Source organism: Suncus etruscus, chromosome 13 (genome assembly GCF_024139225.1).
Source record: "Suncus etruscus isolate mSunEtr1 chromosome 13, mSunEtr1.pri.cur, whole genome shotgun sequence".
NCBI lineage: Eukaryota > Metazoa > Chordata > Mammalia > Eulipotyphla > Soricidae > Suncus > Suncus etruscus.
Window position 1 is genome coordinate 51,705,128 of NC_064860.1, and position 22,047 is coordinate 51,727,174.

Consider the following 22,047-nt stretch of genomic DNA (forward strand, 5'->3'; position numbering starts at 1 on the left):
TGCTGGTAGAACCTCCCGGCTCCCAGGAAGGAAGGAGATCCTTCCAGAGCTAGAAGGCCGGAAGGTCAGAGCCCCCACCCCAGACCCTTCCTTTGGAGCCAGGAGGGAAATGGGGAAAGCCTAGGGAAACCAATAAGCTCCTCCAAGGGACCCACCTCACTGGCTTGCCCAGCCATGTGGCCAGGAAAAGCCCTGGAGTTCTAGAGGAAGGAGGTAGAGGGGTGCTGGGGTGACCCATAACCCAACCCCTTCCTAGGCCTGGTTAAAGAGGCCTTTGGCATGGTGGAGGGCTGCCAAGCCCCATGCTGGCAGAACCTCCCGGCTCCCAGGAAGTAAGGAGTACTTACCCATCTTATAGACAATACAAACAAATATTTAAGGGTTGAATGGTAGTACAACTTGTACTGTGTTTGCTTTGCAAGTGACCAACCTAGCTTCAAACCCCAGCATTCCATATGGTACCCTGAGACTGTCAGGAGTGATTTCTGAATGCAGAGCCCAAGAGTAATTTAGGAGCATCAACAGATGTGACCCAAAAACAAAAAGAGGGGGAAAATGGTGTTATAAAACTAAAATGCATAAATATGTCACAAAATCTTAATTTTTAGCTACTACTTTATTTTTTCTGGTAATACTAAACAGAATGGCAGAGGACTTCTTGATATATGTCGTCCCTACATGAGCTGCATTAGCTAAAGCACAGAGAAGTGCCAAACAAGGACAGTAATTGCAGCTAAAACTGCAAGGTCTTCTGCACAATTAAAAGAGTTCATATTATAATATCCCAGAAGAATATTATCTGAATTTGAAACCCAGGTCAAGGCTCTTAGAACAGACTCCTGTTTTACCCATTCAGTCATTTTCTTCTGTTTTCTATTCTATACTGTAGAATGGTAATTTTACAAACTACCATTCTACAACTATAGTTCTACTATAGTTTCAACTTTATAAAACTGTCTTTGGCTGAGTCCATTTAGATTTACTTTGAATGGCAGAATTTCATGATGATTAGAGAAAGCCCCTCTTTGTCTTGTTTGCTTCCTCCATGAAATGGGGAAAGAAGTTGTACCTCTCTCATCATCTTGAGATAAAATTTTTAAGCATGAGTTATAAGTTGAAGGTCTGAAACTGCTCGTTTGATGAGTTGTGTGTATGAAATACTGAAAACAGTCTCATAGAAACAATGTGTTACAAATTATTATTTAGAAGAAAGAGGGGACAATGGTAGAGATTTGCCTATGTGTGACCCGGGTGTTCAATCCTTGACACCATAAAAAAAAAAAAAAAGACAAAAAAGAAATGGAATTATCTGCTGTGTTCCAAATAGGAGGCTTGGTCATTGCCACTGAGTATTGTTCATCTCCCTGTGAAAGATGGAAAGATGGGTCACACATGAGAAAATGGATGTTTAGAGAAATCTAAGTCAGAGAGTCCCCTTTAAAATAAAAACTGGGGAGGGGGCGGAGCAGTGGCATGGAGTGGTAAGGCATTTGCCTTGCCAGCACAACTTAGGATGGACCGAGGTTCGATCCCCTGGCGTCCCATATGGTCCCCCAAGCCAGGAGCGATTTCTTTAGCGCATAAAGTAAAAACTGAGGTTTAATAATTAGTGGGAATGTGAACTGTTTAATGGTGGAAATGGAAGAAAGGAAACTCCCACATCTTAGTGAGCTCAAATAACCCTATGCTGCTTTCATTCAAGTTTTAACTTAACAGGCTGAATATCTGCTTCATGTGCAGAAGTCTTGGATTCAATTCCTGCTCTAGATGGTCCCCCAACCACCAGTAGCTGCCAGCCCTGAGCATTGAAGGGTCCCCAAAATAAAACTTTTTAAAGATTTAGCTCAATACAGTGATGTAATAGTCATTTTGGAGCCACAATATTCTAGTGTACATGTTTGGTGGTGACAATTGCTTTAGGATAAAATAAAATGCCTTATTAGAAATATACATATGTGGGGGGAAATAAAAAGAAAATATCATGACAAGCAATCCTTATGTTTAATTGAAATAGTTTTCTTATTAATTCTTTAAAGAAGAAAAAGCTAGTTTCTTTAAAACCATAAGACCTTTCCAAAAGAAAACTAGTAAAATAAACCACTAAAAAAGCACAGAACTGCACTAAATGTGGTAGAGGAATCATAGTTAAATGCAATTTATTGCAGCCCTTTTCTGTCTTCAACCCTGGAAGAATAATTACAGTAAAACTAGAGGGAATATTTTAGGCCTTCGTGTTGAATAATAAACATCAAGTCTATATAATATCCTCTTTGCACAATCTTGAATATAAAATATTCATCATGCTCAACAATGGTTGACCTTTCATTTCTAACCTTTCAAAAATTACTTTTTAAACAGGAAAAATAATACTTAGACAGTGGTGAAAATTATGGGGTTACAGGAAGGAGAAGAGGGGAGCAAGAAAGGGCATGTAGCTGAGTCTTTGATGGAAATGACAGAAAGTTGATGGTGAGTGTGCCAAGTATCCTGCACGTAGGAGAATGGCAAAGCTAATTTGATGGTAAATCTTTTGGTATTCTAAACCAATGTTTTTGAAAAGCATTTTAGTAGTTTCCCTTTAAAATTAATGTATATAAACTGGCATCATCTTTTGAATAAATATCGTCTATATATACATCTTGTTACCTCTTTGACTGTTTTTCTTCTTTTAAGATTTCAAAGATGTAATTTGTAGACCCAACCAGATTTAACAGTACAAATAGAAATGGAAATGATGTGCTGTGCAAAGCTGTGTGGCAAGCTGTGAGGCCTGCCTTCTGAGCGATGTACATTTCTTCTAAGATAAGAGAAATAAATGAGACAGAGGTGCTCTAGTTTTCTTAAATGTATTTACTATTTTTTGCACAAATTACATGAAAGTAGCTTAGGGCAGGCTTAAAGCAAACAAGTACAAAGTGCCATCTGAGGTGGACACTGTGCATGGTGTGATATCCTCACGAAAGACTGGGACCTGGTCACACTCTTACAGAGCTCACAGTTGAAGAGGGGAATCAGAAACATAAATAATCTTACACATGTATGATGCGAAGTAATGGGATTTTGCATGCATTTTATTGGAAGACTAGAAAATTGCACCATTTTTACCTAAATGTGAAAGAGTTGGCCCTTTTCTTAACCAAACAATATTGTGAAACATACTCCATCAAATAATAGAATTACACCCACTGGCCTACACATTTATTATGCTGATACACATGTGCACACACAAACATGTGCACACACACACATACACACAACCTCTGCTGATAAATTCTGCACCTTTCAGCTTTGCAATTAATAACTACTTTTGCACTAATGGTTAGAATATTATTCCTGACTGGAACTTAATAAGCTGTTTTTTTTATTTTGTTTTATTTTAATGAAGAAGTGCATGGTTTAAGAAATGATTTTGTATAATCACACAGTGAATGCTTGTGGTGATGGGGTTGCTAAAGTCAAAGGAACTTTGGTACTTTATTTATTAGGATGAATGTTTTCCAGTAAGATAAGAATAAAAATGAAGTGGTACCAATTAAGGAAAATTAGTCACACTTAGAAATTTAATTGTTGCTGGGAGAATTAGAATCTGATAACTGTGAAAGAGTTTTAATTAAATTTCAAAGTAAAATAACTATAGTTGAGTGTTCTCTTTCTCCTTGAAGAACATAATGTTGCTTAGATCTTATAAGTTGTTCTTTGTTCTACAAATTAGTAGTTGGTGTTTGCCTATTTTTTCCAAATTTGATTATTATATTGTTCTGTTCTACTGATGACAAAATTATTTGTAAAACAGTACAGCTGTGATATTAAGGCTGTGTGTAAATGGCATGAAACTCTACTATAGAGCACTTGCTTGAATCTATGCTGTCTTGGGTTCGATTGCTGTTCAATGTGTATATGCACACGCACACACAAACACACAGAGGTGTGTAGAAATATAGTCTTATATATTCATTTATATTGGTAAGAGAAAAGGAAATTGCCTAACTTACATCAGAAAGATCCAAAATCAGTTTTGTTTTTATGGGTTTGGGGTCACACCCAGTGCCACTCAGGAGGATCTGTCTGGCTCTGTGCTCAGAAATTACTTCTGGCCTAGAAAATGGCACAAATCACAAAGAACAAGAACAATCAGTACTAGCAGGAATGTGGGGAGAAAGGAACTCTCATTCACTGCTGGCGGGAATGCCGTCTAGTTCAGCCTTTCAGGAAAATAATATGGAAAGTCCTCAAAAAAGTGGACATGAGCTCTCATGTGACCCAACGATACTACTCCTAGGGATATACCCTAGAACACAAAAACACAATATAAAAATACTTTCTGCATACCTATGTCTATTGCAGCTCTATTGATGATAGCCCAAACCTGGAAATAACACAAATGCCCAACAGCAGACAAGTAGCTAAAGAAACTGTGGTACATATGCACAATGGAATACTTGGCAGCCATCGGGAAAAATGAAGTTATGAAATTTTCCTCTATATGAATGGACATGGAAACTACTATGCTGAGTGAAATAAGTCAGAAGGAGGTAGATAAACACAGAATAGTCTTACTCATCTATAGAATTTAAGAAAAATAAAAGACAGTGTAGTAATAATACCCAGAGACAACAGAGGTGAGATCTGGAAGGACCAGCCCATGATATGATGCTTACCACAAAGAGTGGTGAGTGCAGTTAGAGAAATAACCACTGAAAACTATCATAACAATGGTAGTGAGAGAAATAAAATGACTATCTCAGATACAGGCAGGGGTGGGGGATGAGGGAAATAGTGGAGAATTGGTTGTGAGAAGGTTGCAATGGTGAAGGGGGGGGTGTTCTTTTTTTTTTTTTAATAACTGAAACCCAACTACAAACATGTTTCCAAACATGGTGCTTAAATAAAGATATTATTTTTAAAAAATAAAGAAATTCCTGGCAGTCTCAGGGGACATATGGGACGCTGGGGATTGAACTCAGGCAGGCCACGTGCAAGACACCCTACCCACTGTGCTATCGCTCAGCCCTCAAAATTAGTCCTTGGATACCCAAATGCTGCTATTTAAAAAGAAAATCTTAGGGATAGAAAGATAGCTCAAATGGTATAGTACATGCCTAGCATGATTGTAGCTCTGAGTTTGATTAGCAATACCTGTTAGGATAGTCACCATCTTATTTGAACATGCTTAGTACTCTTGTGTAAATGAAACATGGTCCATCAACCAAGTAATTGCCCATTAGGGAAGGAATGGGGAAATGTGGAAATGTGGCAAAGGGAGAACACAAAGGGTGCTTTACACTGTCATGGGATGAGCAAATGGAACCTCTGACCCAAAGTCAATGGAAGAAATAATACTTGGCACAGAGCTGAATTTTTCTTTTACTCTCCCCTCCCCACAGCCTCGTCATGTGTTCAACCTGCTGAAGAAATATGTCCGTGCTGAACAGAAAGACAGACAGCACACCCTCAAGCACTTTGAGCATGTTCGCATGGTGGACCCAAAGAAAGCTGCTCAGATCCGGTCCCAGGTAAGACAAAGTCATTTCAAATCATCACCTCCAGTTTGCTCCATGAGAATATATTTCCCAAACCTCTGAGCATTGTGCCTCCACATGAAAACCTGTTATTTTTTTACTTTTTATTTTGAAAAGTTCTTTAATATCTGATATATTCTGAGAGTTTGTTTATGAACATCATGTGGTTGTCACATTTTCTGGATTTTGATATTAAGGATTTAACTGCTTGTTGCTACTGATGGTTAAAAAAATTAGTTAAATCTCTGGTTTTTGAAATGAAGAAAACAAGTGGCATATACCCCATTTTCTAAGATGAATTCAGCTAAATTATGGTAGAAAAATCTTAAACTCTTTGCTTTACAAATATTTGGCTATGATGTGGGTTTAAATAAACCCTGTAATATTTTTATTGCTGTGTGTTAATGCATGGAATCAAATACCCTTCAAATATGCAATATACAAATACTGCATATTTTATTAAATATAATTCAATATTCATGTATATTTGCAGTTTATTTACATGAGCTCATATATTTATTTATACCTCATGTATGATGTTATGTCCAGTCAAATTGAGTGCATGTGTGCACAGTCACAGAATGTGCACAGTCACATTCTTGTCTGTGGAGGTTTATGAATAACTTAGGGCATCAGGGTTGTAATGCGGGAAACACTATTTAAGAATCAAAATGAAGGAGAAAATGGCTTTTCAGTTGTTTTATGGGGGTTTTTTGGGGGGGGGCCGGTCTGATCTTAAAATTGAAGGTTTATTTGCAGTTTTGGGAATTAAACCCGAGGCTTCACACCTTGCAAAGGTCTATTATGCTGTTCCTGAGTCCTCTCTCTGGGCCTGCAACTAAATGCATAAAGTCGTTCCAGAGTTCAAGGACAGAGATGGAGAACTAGAAAGAAAGAGGAATGTTCTTAGAGGCCACCAGTTCCCACAGCAGTTCATCACTTTGATTTGGAAAGTGTGTTTCTGTCTGAAAAAGTTGGGGGAGATAACTAGTTCTACTCCAAAGACCTTTTTCTGGATCCATCTTCTTTGATTACAGGTCATGACGCACCTCCGTGTGATTTATGAGCGCATGAACCAGTCTCTCTCCCTGCTCTACAATGTACCTGCAGTGGCCGAGGAGATTCAGGATGAAGTTGGTGAGCAGACTCTTCTTTTGATACTGTGCATAGAAATAGATTTTTTTATTGTAAAAAAATCAAGGAAGTGGGTTCTTCTTAACAAAGAATCACAGTTATTCTAATATGTGAAAAGAAAGGGAACCATTTTCTTTGGAAGGTAAAACTCTTAAGGAATTCTCTGAGCTCTCATCTTTGTAATCGCTTAGGTTCTTATTTCTCTTCCAAGACTGGGAGCCAGAAAATTGTCTTACATGATATTTGTCTAATAATGAGGTGCTTGTTGGGTTTTATCTATCTGCATTTTTTCTGTCTAATTTAATCAGCTTGTAAATATCACCTTATGGTATTTCGATACTTCCCAGTTTGAAAGCAAACACTTTGTCTGTTCTATATTACTGTACTTCTTATGAGTAGCATGGTTGGCATAATATCCCCCTTTTCTGCAGATGAGGATGCTCAGGCTTACAGTTTAAGCATCTCTCTTGCCTAACACTCATATCTTTAATAGTACAACAAAAGAAAAAAAACTGATTTCTGACTTTAGGATATTTTAATAGTCACAACTGTCTAACCTTTGCAACCAAAAAATAATAAGAACCACGACTGTTTTCTGAGCCATGTTCCTGTTCAAACTTAATTACAATAGATGCCCACCATCTTTTATTAAATTTTCATTTCAAAATAATTATACTCCAAAGAAGCCAGAATAATCATATGGAGAATTTCGATGTATGCCAGACTTCAGAATTTATCTTTGTAGTAACATTTCACTGACTAGAACACATTATCAAAACCAAATTGAAAAAACAATTTGAAATTGCATGCCAGTTATAAATGTCCCTGGTTTTCCTAGTAATATATTTTATATTAAGTTTTCCCATTTCTATTTTTCTTGGAAAGGTAGGGAAGTATCCCATAATTCCCCATAAATCCTCCCAGTTATGTTAGTAATTCCTAAGCCATAAAGAAAATATATGTGTACTAAAGATTTTTTTATGTAGCCTTTTAGCAAACAAGTAGGTATCTAAAAATGTTCTTGTCCTGTTCCATAACGAATCCTGCCCTTTGTTATTTGGAATGGAAATAGACACAGGTTATCAGAAATTAGAACACCCAGAATTTATAGATGAGCATGTTCATTACAAAATTTTTCCACTGAGGTACCCAAAATGCCACCTGGCTCTCTAACTTTATTTTTGTGCCAGTGCTTTTATACTCTTGCTTTCCTAAGTTAAAGTAGCCTTGTAGATGTTGGTATTGCCACCTAATAGTTGCTATGTACAAGGTGATAGCTCCTTGGTGTGTATTAATGAATCAATTAATGAATCAAATACACTTCAAAAAGAAAATGAATTTAATAATATGTCATTCAAGTTTTTCTTATAAAGAGCTAAATCACATTGTGCAAGATCTTAGGATTGTATCAGTAGAGGCTTTACTCTTAATTATTTCAGGTAATTAATGCTTGAATCAAAGACAGGGTTTCAAATTAATTTTCTCTCCAGTAAGTGTCTTTAAAAATGGATTTACTCTTCAGATATACTTATGAACTAATAAAAATATGTAAGGAACCACTGAAATATTATATTAGTTAATCAGTATAAATATGTATTCATTAGTATGAGAAGCTTTTCTACTAAGTTGTAGAAAAGACAAAATCATCAAGATATCATCACTGGCTGTCAAATCCACCAGTTTACATCTGTAAGGCGGTATATACTTGAACTATGTTTGAATATTTCCACCTGATTTTCTCATGCTTAATGAGCTGAAGCTTGAGCTTTTAAATAAGTGTTTCTCTACTCCTTTCCAACTATGACCCTGCCTGACTTTGTGTCCTTCCTGTAACCTTCTGGCCTACCAATGGTCCCTAGTCTCCTGCTGTGGGTCCTCCTCCATTTATGCATTTTTCACTTGTGAAACTTTGAATATCCTGGGGCCTAACAGAGGACATACATGGCATCTGTTGAGAAACACTATCTGGATTACAGTCTTTGCTCTATCACTCTCTTAAGAAGAAAAAAAATGTGACTGCCATTGAGTCATTCTTAGAAGCCACACTCTACTGTAGTATAAGCCACTGAAAAAGTCAACAACCAACAACTTTCACCCAGTAATTATTTATGGTTCAACTTAAATAAATTATTAGAACTTTTTATTTAGCAATATACTACTAAAAATAGTGAACACAGATGAGTCACACTTCCACAAAACAGATGGTAAGTCAGCAACCTCCAGGACTGGAAAATGCCAAGAATATGGCAGATTCCTTACATTTTATATCTCAGTTTCAAGGATGATAATGTAGATCATTAGAGTCTACGATCTTTCTTTCCCTTTTTGATAGAAAAAACTCAACTACACTGTCTTAAAAGCATTTCATTTTTTTAATTATTTTGTCATTCTATAGATAACAAATACTGAAAGATAATCTTTTGTAAACTATCTTTACTGCTGTCATTTTTAATTACTTTTTTCTCCACTGGTGAAGGTTGTTGTACATTATATGACTATAACTCAATCATGAACAACTTTATCTGTTTGGGATAAAATTAACTATATTATGAACAACCTTATAACCAGTGTTTAAATTTAAAAAAAAAGTTACTGCGTTCCATAAAACGATAAGCTTGCTGGGGCCAGGGTGATAGTACAATGGGTAGGGCATTTGCTTTATACATGGCCAACCTGGATTCAATCCCCAGCACCCTGTATGGTTCCCCTGAGCACTGCTGGGAGTAAACCCTGAACACAGAGCAAGGAGTAAGCCTTGAACATTGCTGGGTATGGTTCTCCAATCCCCACCCCCAGCCATCACACCAAAAAGTTTTGCTTTAATGAACTTACATAAATTAGAACTATGTCCTATTTGAGCTCCTAACACAAAACCTAAAGAAAAGAAATTTCTGAGGAAAGCGACTTGCCTGGATTGAGCTCAACTGACTTCTATAATGATTCTTCATTTGAAGGAACATTTAAAAATAACTTACTTCAATGTAGAATTATAGATGAACCAAGATTATCTGTGGGTGCTAATTGTTTGAGATGAGTAGTGCTATTTGAGAACTCTTTGTAGTATTCTCTTTTGTATATGTTTAAATTTTACCACTATAGCAATTAGTACTTAGCTTACATTATAAATACAATCCTCACAGATTTTATATCTTGTGCTCTTTCTAAGAACCTCTAATTAACTGCTTTGTTACAGTATGAGTGCCTCTTATCTGGCTTTCTATATATAATCAAACCTTTCAATGTTTACTCTTTTATTGAGTTAGCACTAGTTTATAGTATCAAAGTTTTTCGGGTATTTAACTTCATATATCTATGTGTGTGTAATATTAATCCACTCCTACTGCCAAGTTTCCAGTGCTGTGTCATCGATAAAAACACCCCTCTGCTTAGTCATCCCCCAGTCTTCTTTTTCTTCCAGTAACCAGCATCAGTTTTACCAAGTTTTAGTTGTTAGCATTTCTGTTTTCAGTCACTTCATCATACATCATTTAGCATAATGGCCTCAAATCCCATCCAGTTTGTCCCAAAAGGCTTAATTTTATCTTCTTTTAATGACAGAATAGAATAGTAGCCCAGATGACTTTGTCCAGTCATCTGTTGATTGGCATTCAATTGGGTCCATGTTTCATAAAGAATGCTGCTCTGATTATAGCATACAAATATTCTTTTAAATTGATGGTTTTTATACCATTTAAATAAATGCTGAGAAGTGGTATTTCTAAACATATGGACTTTTTTGCTTTTTTCCCATCATTTTTGGGGAGCTGGGGGCCATAACCATATGTGCTCAGGACTTATTTCTGGCTCTGCACTCAGGGATTTTTCCTTAAGAATATTGAGAGGTGGTTATTAGGGGTACCATATCGCCAGAGGTCATATTTGTTCATAGTGATAACATCTGGTATCTACTTTCCACTCACAGATTTCTTCACAGAGCAGTCAGTTCCCCCAGCCCCTTCCATCCCCAAATCTGCACTGATATCATATACCTTTGTGTAGACAGAGCCTATGTCTCTCAAGCAAACCAGGAAGTGAATGACAGTATTGTTTGTTATTTTTATTGTAATATATACTTGGCTTCTGGTTGTATTTTAGCAAAGAGCTTTGCTTGCCTCCATTTCACTTGACTTTTCTAAGATTATAATCATTGCATTGCATGCAAGCAAGTGCCCTATTACTGTACTATCACTCTGGTCTCACGGGTGTCATATTTTTAAGCCTTAAATACACTTGAGTTCAATTTTTTGTAATGTATTAAATAATGACCCAATTTCTTTTTTTCCCCAAGAATAATTTGTTGAAGAAGCTTTCTTCATTGTACAGTTTTAGCTCTTTTATCTTAGATTAGATTCTTTATGTATGTGGAATTATTTCTGAGCTCTCTTCTATTCCATTCTGTGCCTATTTCTGTTTCAACATCACATTGTTCTACTATTGCTATGAAGTATAACTGCAAGTTATGGAGCAGGTTAGTTCATGTTGAATTCATACATATTGATGACCATTTGGTCCTTTCAATATATAATGTCCATCTTTCTCTCTTAATAACTTTATAATTAACATTTTTAATTTTATTAAAGTATTGTAAATTATAGTCATTCATAGTTGAGTTTTAGACAATGATTAAGCAATAATCCCACCACCAGAGCCAACTTCCCTCCACCAATGTCCCCAAGTTCCTGCCAAGACCCACCTCCAACCTGCAGTTTTGACAGACACCTTGTCAAGATAAGTTGTTAAAATTTGGTCTCATGAGTTCAGTTTTGTTGGCCCTGTGGTTTAACTATTTAGTGCTGTCATTACTTATCACCACCTATGAACCTGAATTCCCTTGCCCTTTTCCCTTGCCCCCTTTGTTTCCCATCTGTCTCTCTTCACCAGCCCAGTCTATATTATTCCTTTTCTTATATACTCTGGAGCCAACTGTGATATAGGATTTCCCATTTAAACCATTGCATTCTATCCTCCAGTTATTCTAAATTTCAGATACAAGTGATATATATCGTCCTGTGTTAATCCTTCTTCTAAATTACCTATTTAATATGTGTCTGTTTCATCATATATAATAATGCCTGTTCTTATTTATTGCCTTGCCTGACCCTTCCTTTGCTGGGTCAGATCTGCCCATAGTGACATCTGGTGTGTATATTTTCTACTCACAGATTTCTTCACAGAGCAGTCGATTTCCCCCCCCCCTTTCCATCCCGAATCTGCACTGATATCAGATACCTTTGTGTAGACAGAGTCTATGTCTCTCAGGCAAACCAGGAAGTGAATGACAATATTGTTTGTTGTTTTAATGTAATATATACTTGGCTTCTGATTGTACTTTAGCAGAAAGCTTTGCTTGCCTCCATTTCACTTGACTTTTCTAAGATTATAATAAAACTTTAGAATAAATCCAGTACAAATAAAGATACTTAAAAATTCAGAACTACTGGCCAAAGTATGGTATCTGAAAATTCCACAAATGTAGATCCTTTTATATAAAGATTTGTGCTCCTGAATTCAGGTGATTTGGATATGTGCAATGCAGTAACATACCTACAGATAAATACAATAGTTAAGGAAAGGAAACAAGTGTTCTTGAGATTAAGGGTTTTCAGTAGTTTGAAATATAGTACAAATAGATACAAATAAAACTTATGAATGAATTTTCATTGCTTTAAAATAGCATTCTTGAGGCCAGAGAGATAGCATGGAGGTAAAGCATTTGCCTTGCATGCAGAAGGATGGTGGCTCGAATTTCAGCATCCCATATCCCTCGAGCCTGCCAGGAGAGACTTCTGAGCATCGAGCCAGGAGTAACCTCTGAATGCTGCCGGGTGTGACCCCCCAAAAAATAATAATAGTAATAAAATAAAATAGCATTCTTCAGTACTCAACTTTAATGTCCAAGCACCTATAAACCCATAACCCCTTATCTAATTTACATAGAGAACAATTAGGGAAAGCTAACTTGACCATCAGCTACATGTAATTTATTTGTAAATATTATTAATGATGCTATTGGTGTATCAGATGTATTGGTGTATGAGAGTTTATTTCTGGGGTTCAGAATTATCCCCTTATAAAGAGATGGGAAGGTGGCTTGGGGAAAAGGGGAAAAAGAACTGGCATTCACTTTTCATACCATTTCTGGATCCTATTCCTCCATAATTGTCCAGGAGGGATAGGAAAAGTGAGGCTCCCTTGTAATTCAGGTTAGAATAGCAACAAGCCTGTGCCACGCTCTTAAGTCCAGTGAGGGTTATGCTATCCCCAATTTAGAGTAGAACTATTTATTCATTTAGTCTCTACATAGCACAGCAGTAGGGCATTTGCCTTGCATGCAACCTATCCAGGATGGATAGTGATTCGAATTCTGGCAGCCCATATGGTCCCCCATGCCAGGAGCAATTTCTGAGTGCAGAACCAGGAGTAACCCATGAGCACCGCCAGATATGATCCAAAAATACAAAAAAAAAAAATGATTTACCAAAACTGCCCTGTTGTTTTATACAAGCTTGCCTTTATCTTATAATGTCCAGTTCTGTTTAAATCATGGGCAAATTTGCATACTCATTTAGACATACTCATAATATGCTTATGTCTTTTGAAAAAATATTATTTGCATGTAAGTTATGAATCTTTATTGCAAAAAAAGGCTTATGACATTTTTAGAAGGGAAAGAATTTCTCAGAACTAAAATAGCTGCTGAGTTTTATTTTAATTCAGCAAATGCTAGAACAATTATTTTAATGAAAATATGCCTACTAACAAATGTCCATATTCTGTTTTAATCATCTTTTAGACCTTCAAGAAAAACTAGAATCCTTTCATTGCTGCCCTTGTTTCATTTACGGTTTTTTTTTTTTTCAAATTGCCATTTCAAAAAGATTAGTTGTTTTTACCCTTTGCAATCTTCCTTAAATCTATGCTAAAAGGATTCTGCTCTACTCTGAGGTTATTTATCAAAGTGCTTTATTTTGCAGCTACCTCAGGCTAAAAATATTGTAGCTCTCAATTCAGAGATGGCTGTTTCACAGAATGCAGTAATGACCATTTTATGAAAAAGGCCAAAGGAAGGAAAGGGGGAAGAAAAGCATCATGGTTTCAGACCCTGTTTTTCTTCCTTTGAACATTCAGAATTAAAGTTTGAAAATGAATTTTTATAAACCAGATGTTGAAAGGCTCTTCGGCTGAACAAAATCCATAGTGAATGGAACAGAATTGAAATATGTGGCAAGAGATCAAAAATGTTGTACTAATGAAAGGATGCTTATGACTTGTTACAATTTTACTGTGGCCATTTGCTAAAATTTTCTGTTTTGGGGGGAAAATGCAGCATTCTGTTCTGAAAGACAGTGTTTCCATTCTCTATTCCTATGAAACTGATTGATTTGGAGGTTTAATACATCAAAGTTGTCTGAGCTTTAAATAGAAATTTTTGCAGTTTTTCCAGAGTGATAAAAAAATGTAGAGCTTTTATTAATGTATCCTTATGTAGAATTTCTAGTCAAGGAAAGACATTAAGGAGAAGAAAATCATAAAAATAAGTAAAGTTAGAGAGCTGTCAACTTATTCTGTTCTAATTCTTTGTTTTTCATTGGAAAGGACTAGAGAATGCATAAAAATTTTATAGTTTCGGTGCTTTTTTTTTAGTGTTTAGAAGCAATGACATTTATCTTGTAAATCAATGTCCTCAAAAATGTGTTCCTTCTTTGGTGTTAACAAAATTGCTGTACTCCTTATTTATGCTTTGCCCAGTGATATTACCTGAATTTGTGGTGTGATTATATATTTTACTACCTACACCCATATATGTATCTTTGTCTGCCTCTAACCCAGGAAGAAAACACTTCTAAAATAGAACCACTCAATGTATAAATGATCCAATCAAAACATATGTTTCCTCTTCAAAATAGGAAAGTATATTACGACAGTCATGCCTGCTCTTCTAATGCTCTGAAAGCAACATTGAAATGTCTCTACACAGCAAGATTTGTACAGGAGTAAAGCCAATGTATTTTATTCCTCAGAGTTGGTTGGTCTATAAACAGTTTTAGGAGGTTATAGTCCTCAGTGTTTAACTCACCTATGGTAGTTTTAACTTTGATACTTAAATCATTGATATAAGTAAATCAGGAAAACAAGTTATTTTAACTTTTCTTTTAGTGATTGAGATTCTGTGATTTACAATGTCATTAAGAGTGGTTTCACATGTACATAATTCCAAGACATGCCTATCACCAGTGTACCCACCTCCTTCTCCCACAGTCCCCAATGCTCTCTTTCAAACCATGCCCCACTCCTGGAATTCATTTCTGAATCAATTCTTCCATTGTGTTGTGTTTGGTCCTTTGTTGTACCCTTACTTTATATCTTAAGTCTCATAGGAGAGCTATCATTCTGTATCCTCTTTTCTCACTGACTTCACTCAGCACTATATAGCCTTTAGTTCCATTGTGTCATGGGAAATTGCATGATACTTGTTCTTTCTTAAAGTTGCATAGTATCCCATTGTATATGCATACCACAACTTCTTGATCCTTTCATCCATAGTTGTGCATTTGGAGTTTGTTCAGGAAACTAAACTGTTACTATCTTTATATGACTGTCTTTCTCCCCTCTAAAAATGCTTATTTTCTTCATATTTCTTATTAATGAAATACAGAAGCTAGGATGTATGCCTAATTAGCCATGTGCCTGACTTAGGTTCAGTTCCCAGTACCAAAAGTTCACCTACAAGCATCACTGGGTACAAGACTGGAGGCCTCCAACACTGCTAGGTGGCCTGATTACCACAGGAGCCATGCAGCATCGCTTCCTCATTCCCTTGCATGTTTGTCCAATTGGCCAATAAACTCCAATGGAGAACTGCAAAGGAATAACCCACAAAAACACCATTATACTTTTTAGAAGGATTAGATGTGGGAAAGTTTTCATTAAAAAGAAAATTGTTATTCTGGCAGACAAATTGTTGCCATTGGTAAATATAATTGAATATGGAATATTCATCTTGTGTAGTATGATCTACAATGAACTCTGCCAGTCATTAGATTTATTAAACAGCAACCATCTTGTTTACTTCATATCATTGCAATGACTCTCTGGATTGCTTCCCCCTATTGAAATAATCTGGTAGAAAGACACAGTATCTGTTCAAGACTTTGCACATATTTAAATTAAATCATCTTTATATTATAAAATGGCAAAATTTTATAAAGAACCTTAATGATTAACAAATATATTCTCTCTTTCCATAAATTATTTTTAGGTTTTTAAACTCTTTGACATGTTTTTTTAAGTACAGTTGCCCTATTTTTTCTTGTTTGAGATTTAATGTCAAGTCTAAGACAGTAATTGCCCAACCTAATCTTGTAAGAAAATACCTGCATTTTTCTCTTATTCAAGTTTTATTATATTAAATATTGGATCTTTAACTTAAAGAAAATTTTATATCTGGTGAAAGATAAGTGTCCAAATTTAGTGATTTGAATTTTATATTCTATATAAAATTCCAAGTAGCATTTATTGAAATGGATTCATTCCCCTTGAAGAATTTTTGCACTTTCATAAAATGTCAGATGTAGAAATGTATGGGTTTATTTATTGACTCTTATGTACATGTTTATCATTCAATATTAACACATTATTTTGAACACTATAATTTTATAGTGAGTTTTAAAATTGAGAAATATGAGTTCTTCACCCTAGATTTTTTTTTAAGGAACTCACGGGTGGTGGTCAAGTGAGGTGATAGGATCTGCCAAAACTTTATTTGTCAGTCAACAGGTAATTTAGGGTGAACGGAGAAAAATTGAAAATGAGGTGGCAGAGGGACAAGGGTGAAAGGTCAGACGTACTTTGTTGGCAAAGTACGAAGTGCAATAGCTTTGTACATCAAGACTAAAATTGAGCATCATTTAAACTATAGTACCTAAGCTAAAATATCTTTTTTAATTCTTAATTTTAAACTTTTTTTTTTTTTTTTGGTTTTTGGGCCACACCCGGCGGTGCTCAGGGGTTACTCCTGGCTATCTGCTCAGAAATAGCTCCTGGCAGGCACGGGGGACCATATGGGACACCGAGATTCGAATCAACCACCTTAGGTCCTGGATCGGAAGCTTGCAAGGCAAACACCGCTGTGCTATCTCTCCGGGCCCTCTTAATTTTAAACTTTTCTTAACTATTAGGAGTAACATACTTTTCCATATGAAAATTTCACACACACACACACCCCTTTCTGTGACTAAAGGTAGTTGGTGGTGGGTTTGGAGTTAGAACACTGAATGCCTAAAATGGTTATCAGCAGAATCCTGGTGAATAAAGTTTCTTAAATATTTTAAAGATACTTGGCATGGCATAGGGAGAAGATTGGATCTCTAAGTCAATTTACAGAGGATTACTGTTCTAATTTTTTTAAGTGAGTGATTTCTTTTTCAAAACATAGTAATCACTAGAGTAGATCTACATCATAAAATGGTTATAATTGGACCCATATAGGAGAGTCTACAAGTTTCTGTTTACAAGTGGCAGAAAATGATACAATCTGTTGTCACATTTTACTCCAAATTTGGGTGAAAGGCAAGCAAATTCCTTAGCTATCATTTTCTTAAACCATGACAAAGGGAGCATGTCAATCATTTTTATCAGTTTCACACCTTTCTCTTCATTATATGGTCTGGGCTGGGGACACCAGGCCTGGGAAAAGATGAAACTTCAATCAGTGTCTCCTACACCAATCTCTGATGATCTGGTGCCCTACCAGCTTTTTTTTTGCCTTAAATCACTGGCTCTTAGAAAAGGCCCTGTAATTTGAATCAAAGTCCCCAAAGAAATCCTAACTAAAATTATTGAAGATTGAAGCCAGACTACGATGGTGGCCGCTTGACTGCTTTTTGGCATGAAACCCTGCAACAGATGTGTCCTGGATGATTTTTTTGGTTTTTTTTTTGGTTTTTTTTTTTTGGTTTTTTTTTTTTAGACTTGGGAACAACCAATGATCTCAAACTGGAACAGAGGCCATTTACTTTGTTTTTAACAATTAAAAAAAAAAACCCTATTTTTACAAAAAAAGAAAATGCCTATAATAATATTGACACTCTGAATATAGAGATGAATTTAAACAGGTTTAATCTGCAGTATGACTCCAAAGAGACCACCTGGGAATGTGATGAGTGTGTTTTCATGTATGATAGTTTGCAAGGAATGTTAATGTACCTCTTGCTTGTGTGATGTTCTTGAAACTTGTTTGTATGATATACTGTGCAAGTAAGGCCTGTTTCTCTTTAGTTTGTAACTTGGTTTTTGTTTGTACCACATCTTATACTTATATGTTGTTCCTGGTAGAACCAGGAATTGAGCCTCATACAAGGCAAGTGCCTGAGTTCATTTCCTTTATGTCCCATGTGTCCCTTAAGGATCCTCCTGCCATCTAGACTATGGCTTCTGATCTTTTTTTCCACTCGCCCCTGGCAGACACGGGGGACCATATGGGATGCCAGGATATGAACCACTGTCCTTCTGCATAAAAGGCGAACACCTTATCTCTGTGCTATCTCTTCGGTCTCTCCACTGGTAACTCTTAGACATGTGCTATGAATCAGCACTGCCAGCAAGAACTTAGCTTCATTATGTTGAATTTGAATTACTTGGTCATCAAAAAGCTTATCATGTATTCATAAACATTTTGCTCCAGGCAAAAATTTTATGAGTGAGCAGAAAAGGGATTGGAAGGGAAAGGAAAGAGAGGAAAAGGAGATAACTATATAAATCTGTTTGAAGTATGGTCTAAGCTAAAGGAATATTGACTTAGCATAATCAAAATAGGACTCCTAAAGACTTTTGCCCCTGACAAGAGGAACTCAGGGGATTATTTAGAAAACAATCGGGGCCAGAGTGATAGCACAGCAGTAGGGCGTTTGCCTTGCACAGGGCCAACCCAGTAAGGACCTGAGATCTCCAGCATCCCATATGGTCCCTTGAACCGGCCAGGAGTGATTTCTGAGTGCAGAGTCAGAGTAACCCCTGAGTGCCACTGGGTGTGGCCTAAAACACCAAAAAAATAAAAAATAAAAATAAATAAAAACAGCCATTGATCTCAAATACTACATTTAAAATACCTTACTTATTGTGGTGAGTTTTTTGTCATTGTTGTTGTTTCGCTTTGTTTGCTTTTTGCTTTCTTGTTCATACCTAGTAGTGTCCAGGGCTTACTCCTGGCTCTACACTCACAGATCACTTCTGATTAATTTAGGGGAACATATAGGATGTGGAGATCAAACCCAAGTCGACCACATGCAAGGCATAAGCCCCCCTGCTGTACTATTTCTCCAACCCTGTTGTACTCATCTTTATGATGACAACTTACAGGTGCTCTTGGCTGCACAACTCAATTCTTTCTCTTTCTTTTTATTAAAGTTGGTGGCTACCTGACCATCTTTTTCATATCTCTGTGTTTTTGCTTTAAGTTGAGCCTCATTGTTGCCTGAGAGCAATTTAGAGAAACTCTATTTAGCTCCTTGAACATTGAACTTGGGGAAACTATTCCTACAATGAGAGGAGACCAGAGATGTCTGTCTGTAGAGAAGGAAGGATAAGGAGGGCTAGTAATGTCCTTGGAACAGTGCTGGAGGGTTTTGGACCCTAGGATGGTGAAGGTGACTCAAATGTATGCATAGGCAGTAACACTATTGTTTATCATAATACTGAATGACAATTAAAATTTTTTAAATAGAGAAGGAAGAAGAGGCAGCTGCAGGGCTTGTGCCTCCTCTCAGAAACAGCAGCCTGAGCCAACCTGGCCTTGGCAAAGTGCCTGTTGTTCTGTTGCAGAGGCTGTAATCAGTAGTGCAGTGAAGCTCAGAGACTGAGCAAGATGCTTCTGAAGTTTTGCCAAGTTAGAAAGGAGCATCCTAGCCATGAGTGGTGGAAGCTATGACTCCAGAAGGACCCCTGTAGCCAGAGGATTATATTGTGGACATTGCTTAAGTTTTTGTTTAGGAAATCCTAGACATTAACTAGGTTTTTTTCTTTATTTAAATACTATTACTTTATGACATTAGATAGGTTTCCCTTTTTTGAGGGGGAGGATGGGATTGAGCCACACCCAACAGTGCTCAGGGGTTACTCTTGATTCTTTGCTCAGGGTCTTCTGACAATACTCAGGGACTGTATGTGACGCTTGGAGGTAGAACCTGGGTCCACCACATGAAAGGAAGGCATGTTGCCCACCTTACTTTCGCTCCAGCCCAAGTTTCCAAATTACTCTTTAAAAAGGGATCTTTTTTTTCATGATGACATTTTAATGGCCTTCATTTTGTTAATGATCATTGACTTTGAAAAAGAATTAAAATGCATTTACTCTCAAAATGAGAGTTGACGTATTTGATAGAGAGAATGTCAAACACATCTTTCTCTGATATAACAAATATATTATTATATATTATGCTATTGACTATATATACATTATATAAATTATTATATATTATAAATATATGTTTTTAAATATATATTACTATATATGGAAAGTGTCCTGTTTCTAGTTGAACTTGGATTAGTTATGTATAACATGACCTTTCTCAGTAATATAGAAAACTATTGTTAAAATTTCACCTTTATTAAATTATTTTTCTTCACCAAATGACCCTGATCAAATTATATAAGCCTCTTACTACTTTTAAACTTTTCATGGTACCAGAAGTTATCTATCATGTTTTTGTGTTTGTTTGTTGTTTGGGGGCCATAGTCGTGCTCAGCAATTACTCCTGGCTCTGCGATCAGGAATCATTTCTATTTGGCTGGGGAACCATATGATATGTCAGGAATCGAGCCAGGGCTGGTCACATGGAAGGCAAAAGTGGTACCTGCTGTACAACCCCAGCCCCTATCTATAATTTTTATAAATTAAACTTTGATAGAATTTTTCAAGCTGCTAGAGCTTCCTCATATTCCTCTGTGAAATAAAAAGAAAACCATTAGTTCTCTGAGATATAGTGAATAAATTACTTTGTCCCCATCCTCCACTTTTATTATTAAAGAGCTTTGCTAGGTTATGCACACACACACACACACACACACACACACACACACACACATTGCTTACTTCAACAGCATTTATGCTAAAATGGGAACTAGATAGAGAAGACTCACACATGGTTGCTGTGCATATTCCAGGAATATTTTTACTTCTGTATATTTTCACTTCCCTCATAAGAAGTACTTAGAATAACCAGTTCATAGAGGTTGACTTTGAATGCCAATTCTCAGAGCCTGTGGGGAGGAGAAAGTTGGTGTTTTTTAGTTTAGGTTTGGGACTACACTCAGCAATGCTCAGGGTTTACTACTGACTCTCTACTCAGGGATTACTCCTGGTGGGGCCCCAGAGATCATGGTGGGTCCCAGGAATGAAACTTAGATTGGTATCCTGCAAAGCAAGTGCCATACCTGCTATACTGCCTCGCCGGCTTTGAGAGTTGGTGATAAAGGGAACAGAGTTTATAAAAACTTTAAAACCTCTGGTGATAAAGGGGGTGACGGTTACACTACATTGTTCCAGTACTTAATGTTATAAGCAGTCCTCTTAACAATGGTTGAAATAGTAAGGTTTATGTTACCTATTTACCACCATTTGGCGGGGAGGAGTGGAATTTGAATTTTGGGTCACACCCAGCAGTGCTCAGAGCTTACTCCTGACTCTACACTCAAAATTTGCTCCTGGCAGGCTCAGTGGTCCATATGAAATGCCAGAATTCGAACCACCGTGTCTCTTGGATTGGCCACATGCAAGGCAAATGCCTTATCACTGTCCTATCTCTCCAGCTCCTGTTTACTACCATTTTTAAAAAGCAAATAGAGGCATATTCTTAGGCAATTCTAAGAATTTATAGGAACATAAGAGCTTCACAACTGCCACATTTAAAATTCCCTATTTATTGTCCCAGGAGTGTCAAATATAGGACACAGTCCTTTATTCCACTTTTTAATTCTTTTTTTGTTTGTTTGTTTGTTTTTGGGTCACACCCAGCTGTGCTCAGGGGTTACTCCTGGCTCCATGCTGAGAAATTGCTCCTGCCAGGCTCGGGGGACCATATGGGATGCCGGAATTCGAACCAATGACCTTCTGCATGAAAGGCAAATGACTTTCCTCCATGCTATCTCTCCAGCTCCCACTTTTTAAGTCTTGTATATTTTTGTATCTAAAATACTAATATTAAGACATCCTGATTTGCATAGCAATTCATAATTGAGTACAGTGTTCCAACACAAATTCCACCAGTGTTGACTTCCCTCTACCAGTGTCCCCAGCCTGCCTCCTTGGCATGTATGTTTTTAGTTCAGTTGTTGTGCTTTGGATCTCATGTTTGCAGTACTGTTGACTCTGTAGTTCACACACACACACACACACACA

At 36.7% G+C, this 22,047-nt stretch overlaps 1 protein-coding gene across 4 annotated transcripts in view; it reads left to right on the top strand.

Moving 5' to 3' along the window:
• APP (amyloid beta precursor protein) overlaps positions 1-22,047 on the top strand; it is a 310,266-nt gene that overhangs the window by 234,774 nt on the left and 53,445 nt on the right. For all 4 annotated transcript variants that reach the window (XM_049785762.1, XM_049785763.1, XM_049785765.1 and 1 more), the window contains 2 exons: positions 5,385-5,513; positions 6,557-6,656. In XM_049785762.1, the coding sequence (XP_049641719.1) occupies positions 5,385-5,513; positions 6,557-6,656 (229 nt within the window). The remainder of the gene's footprint in view (positions 1-5,384; positions 5,514-6,556; positions 6,657-22,047) is intronic.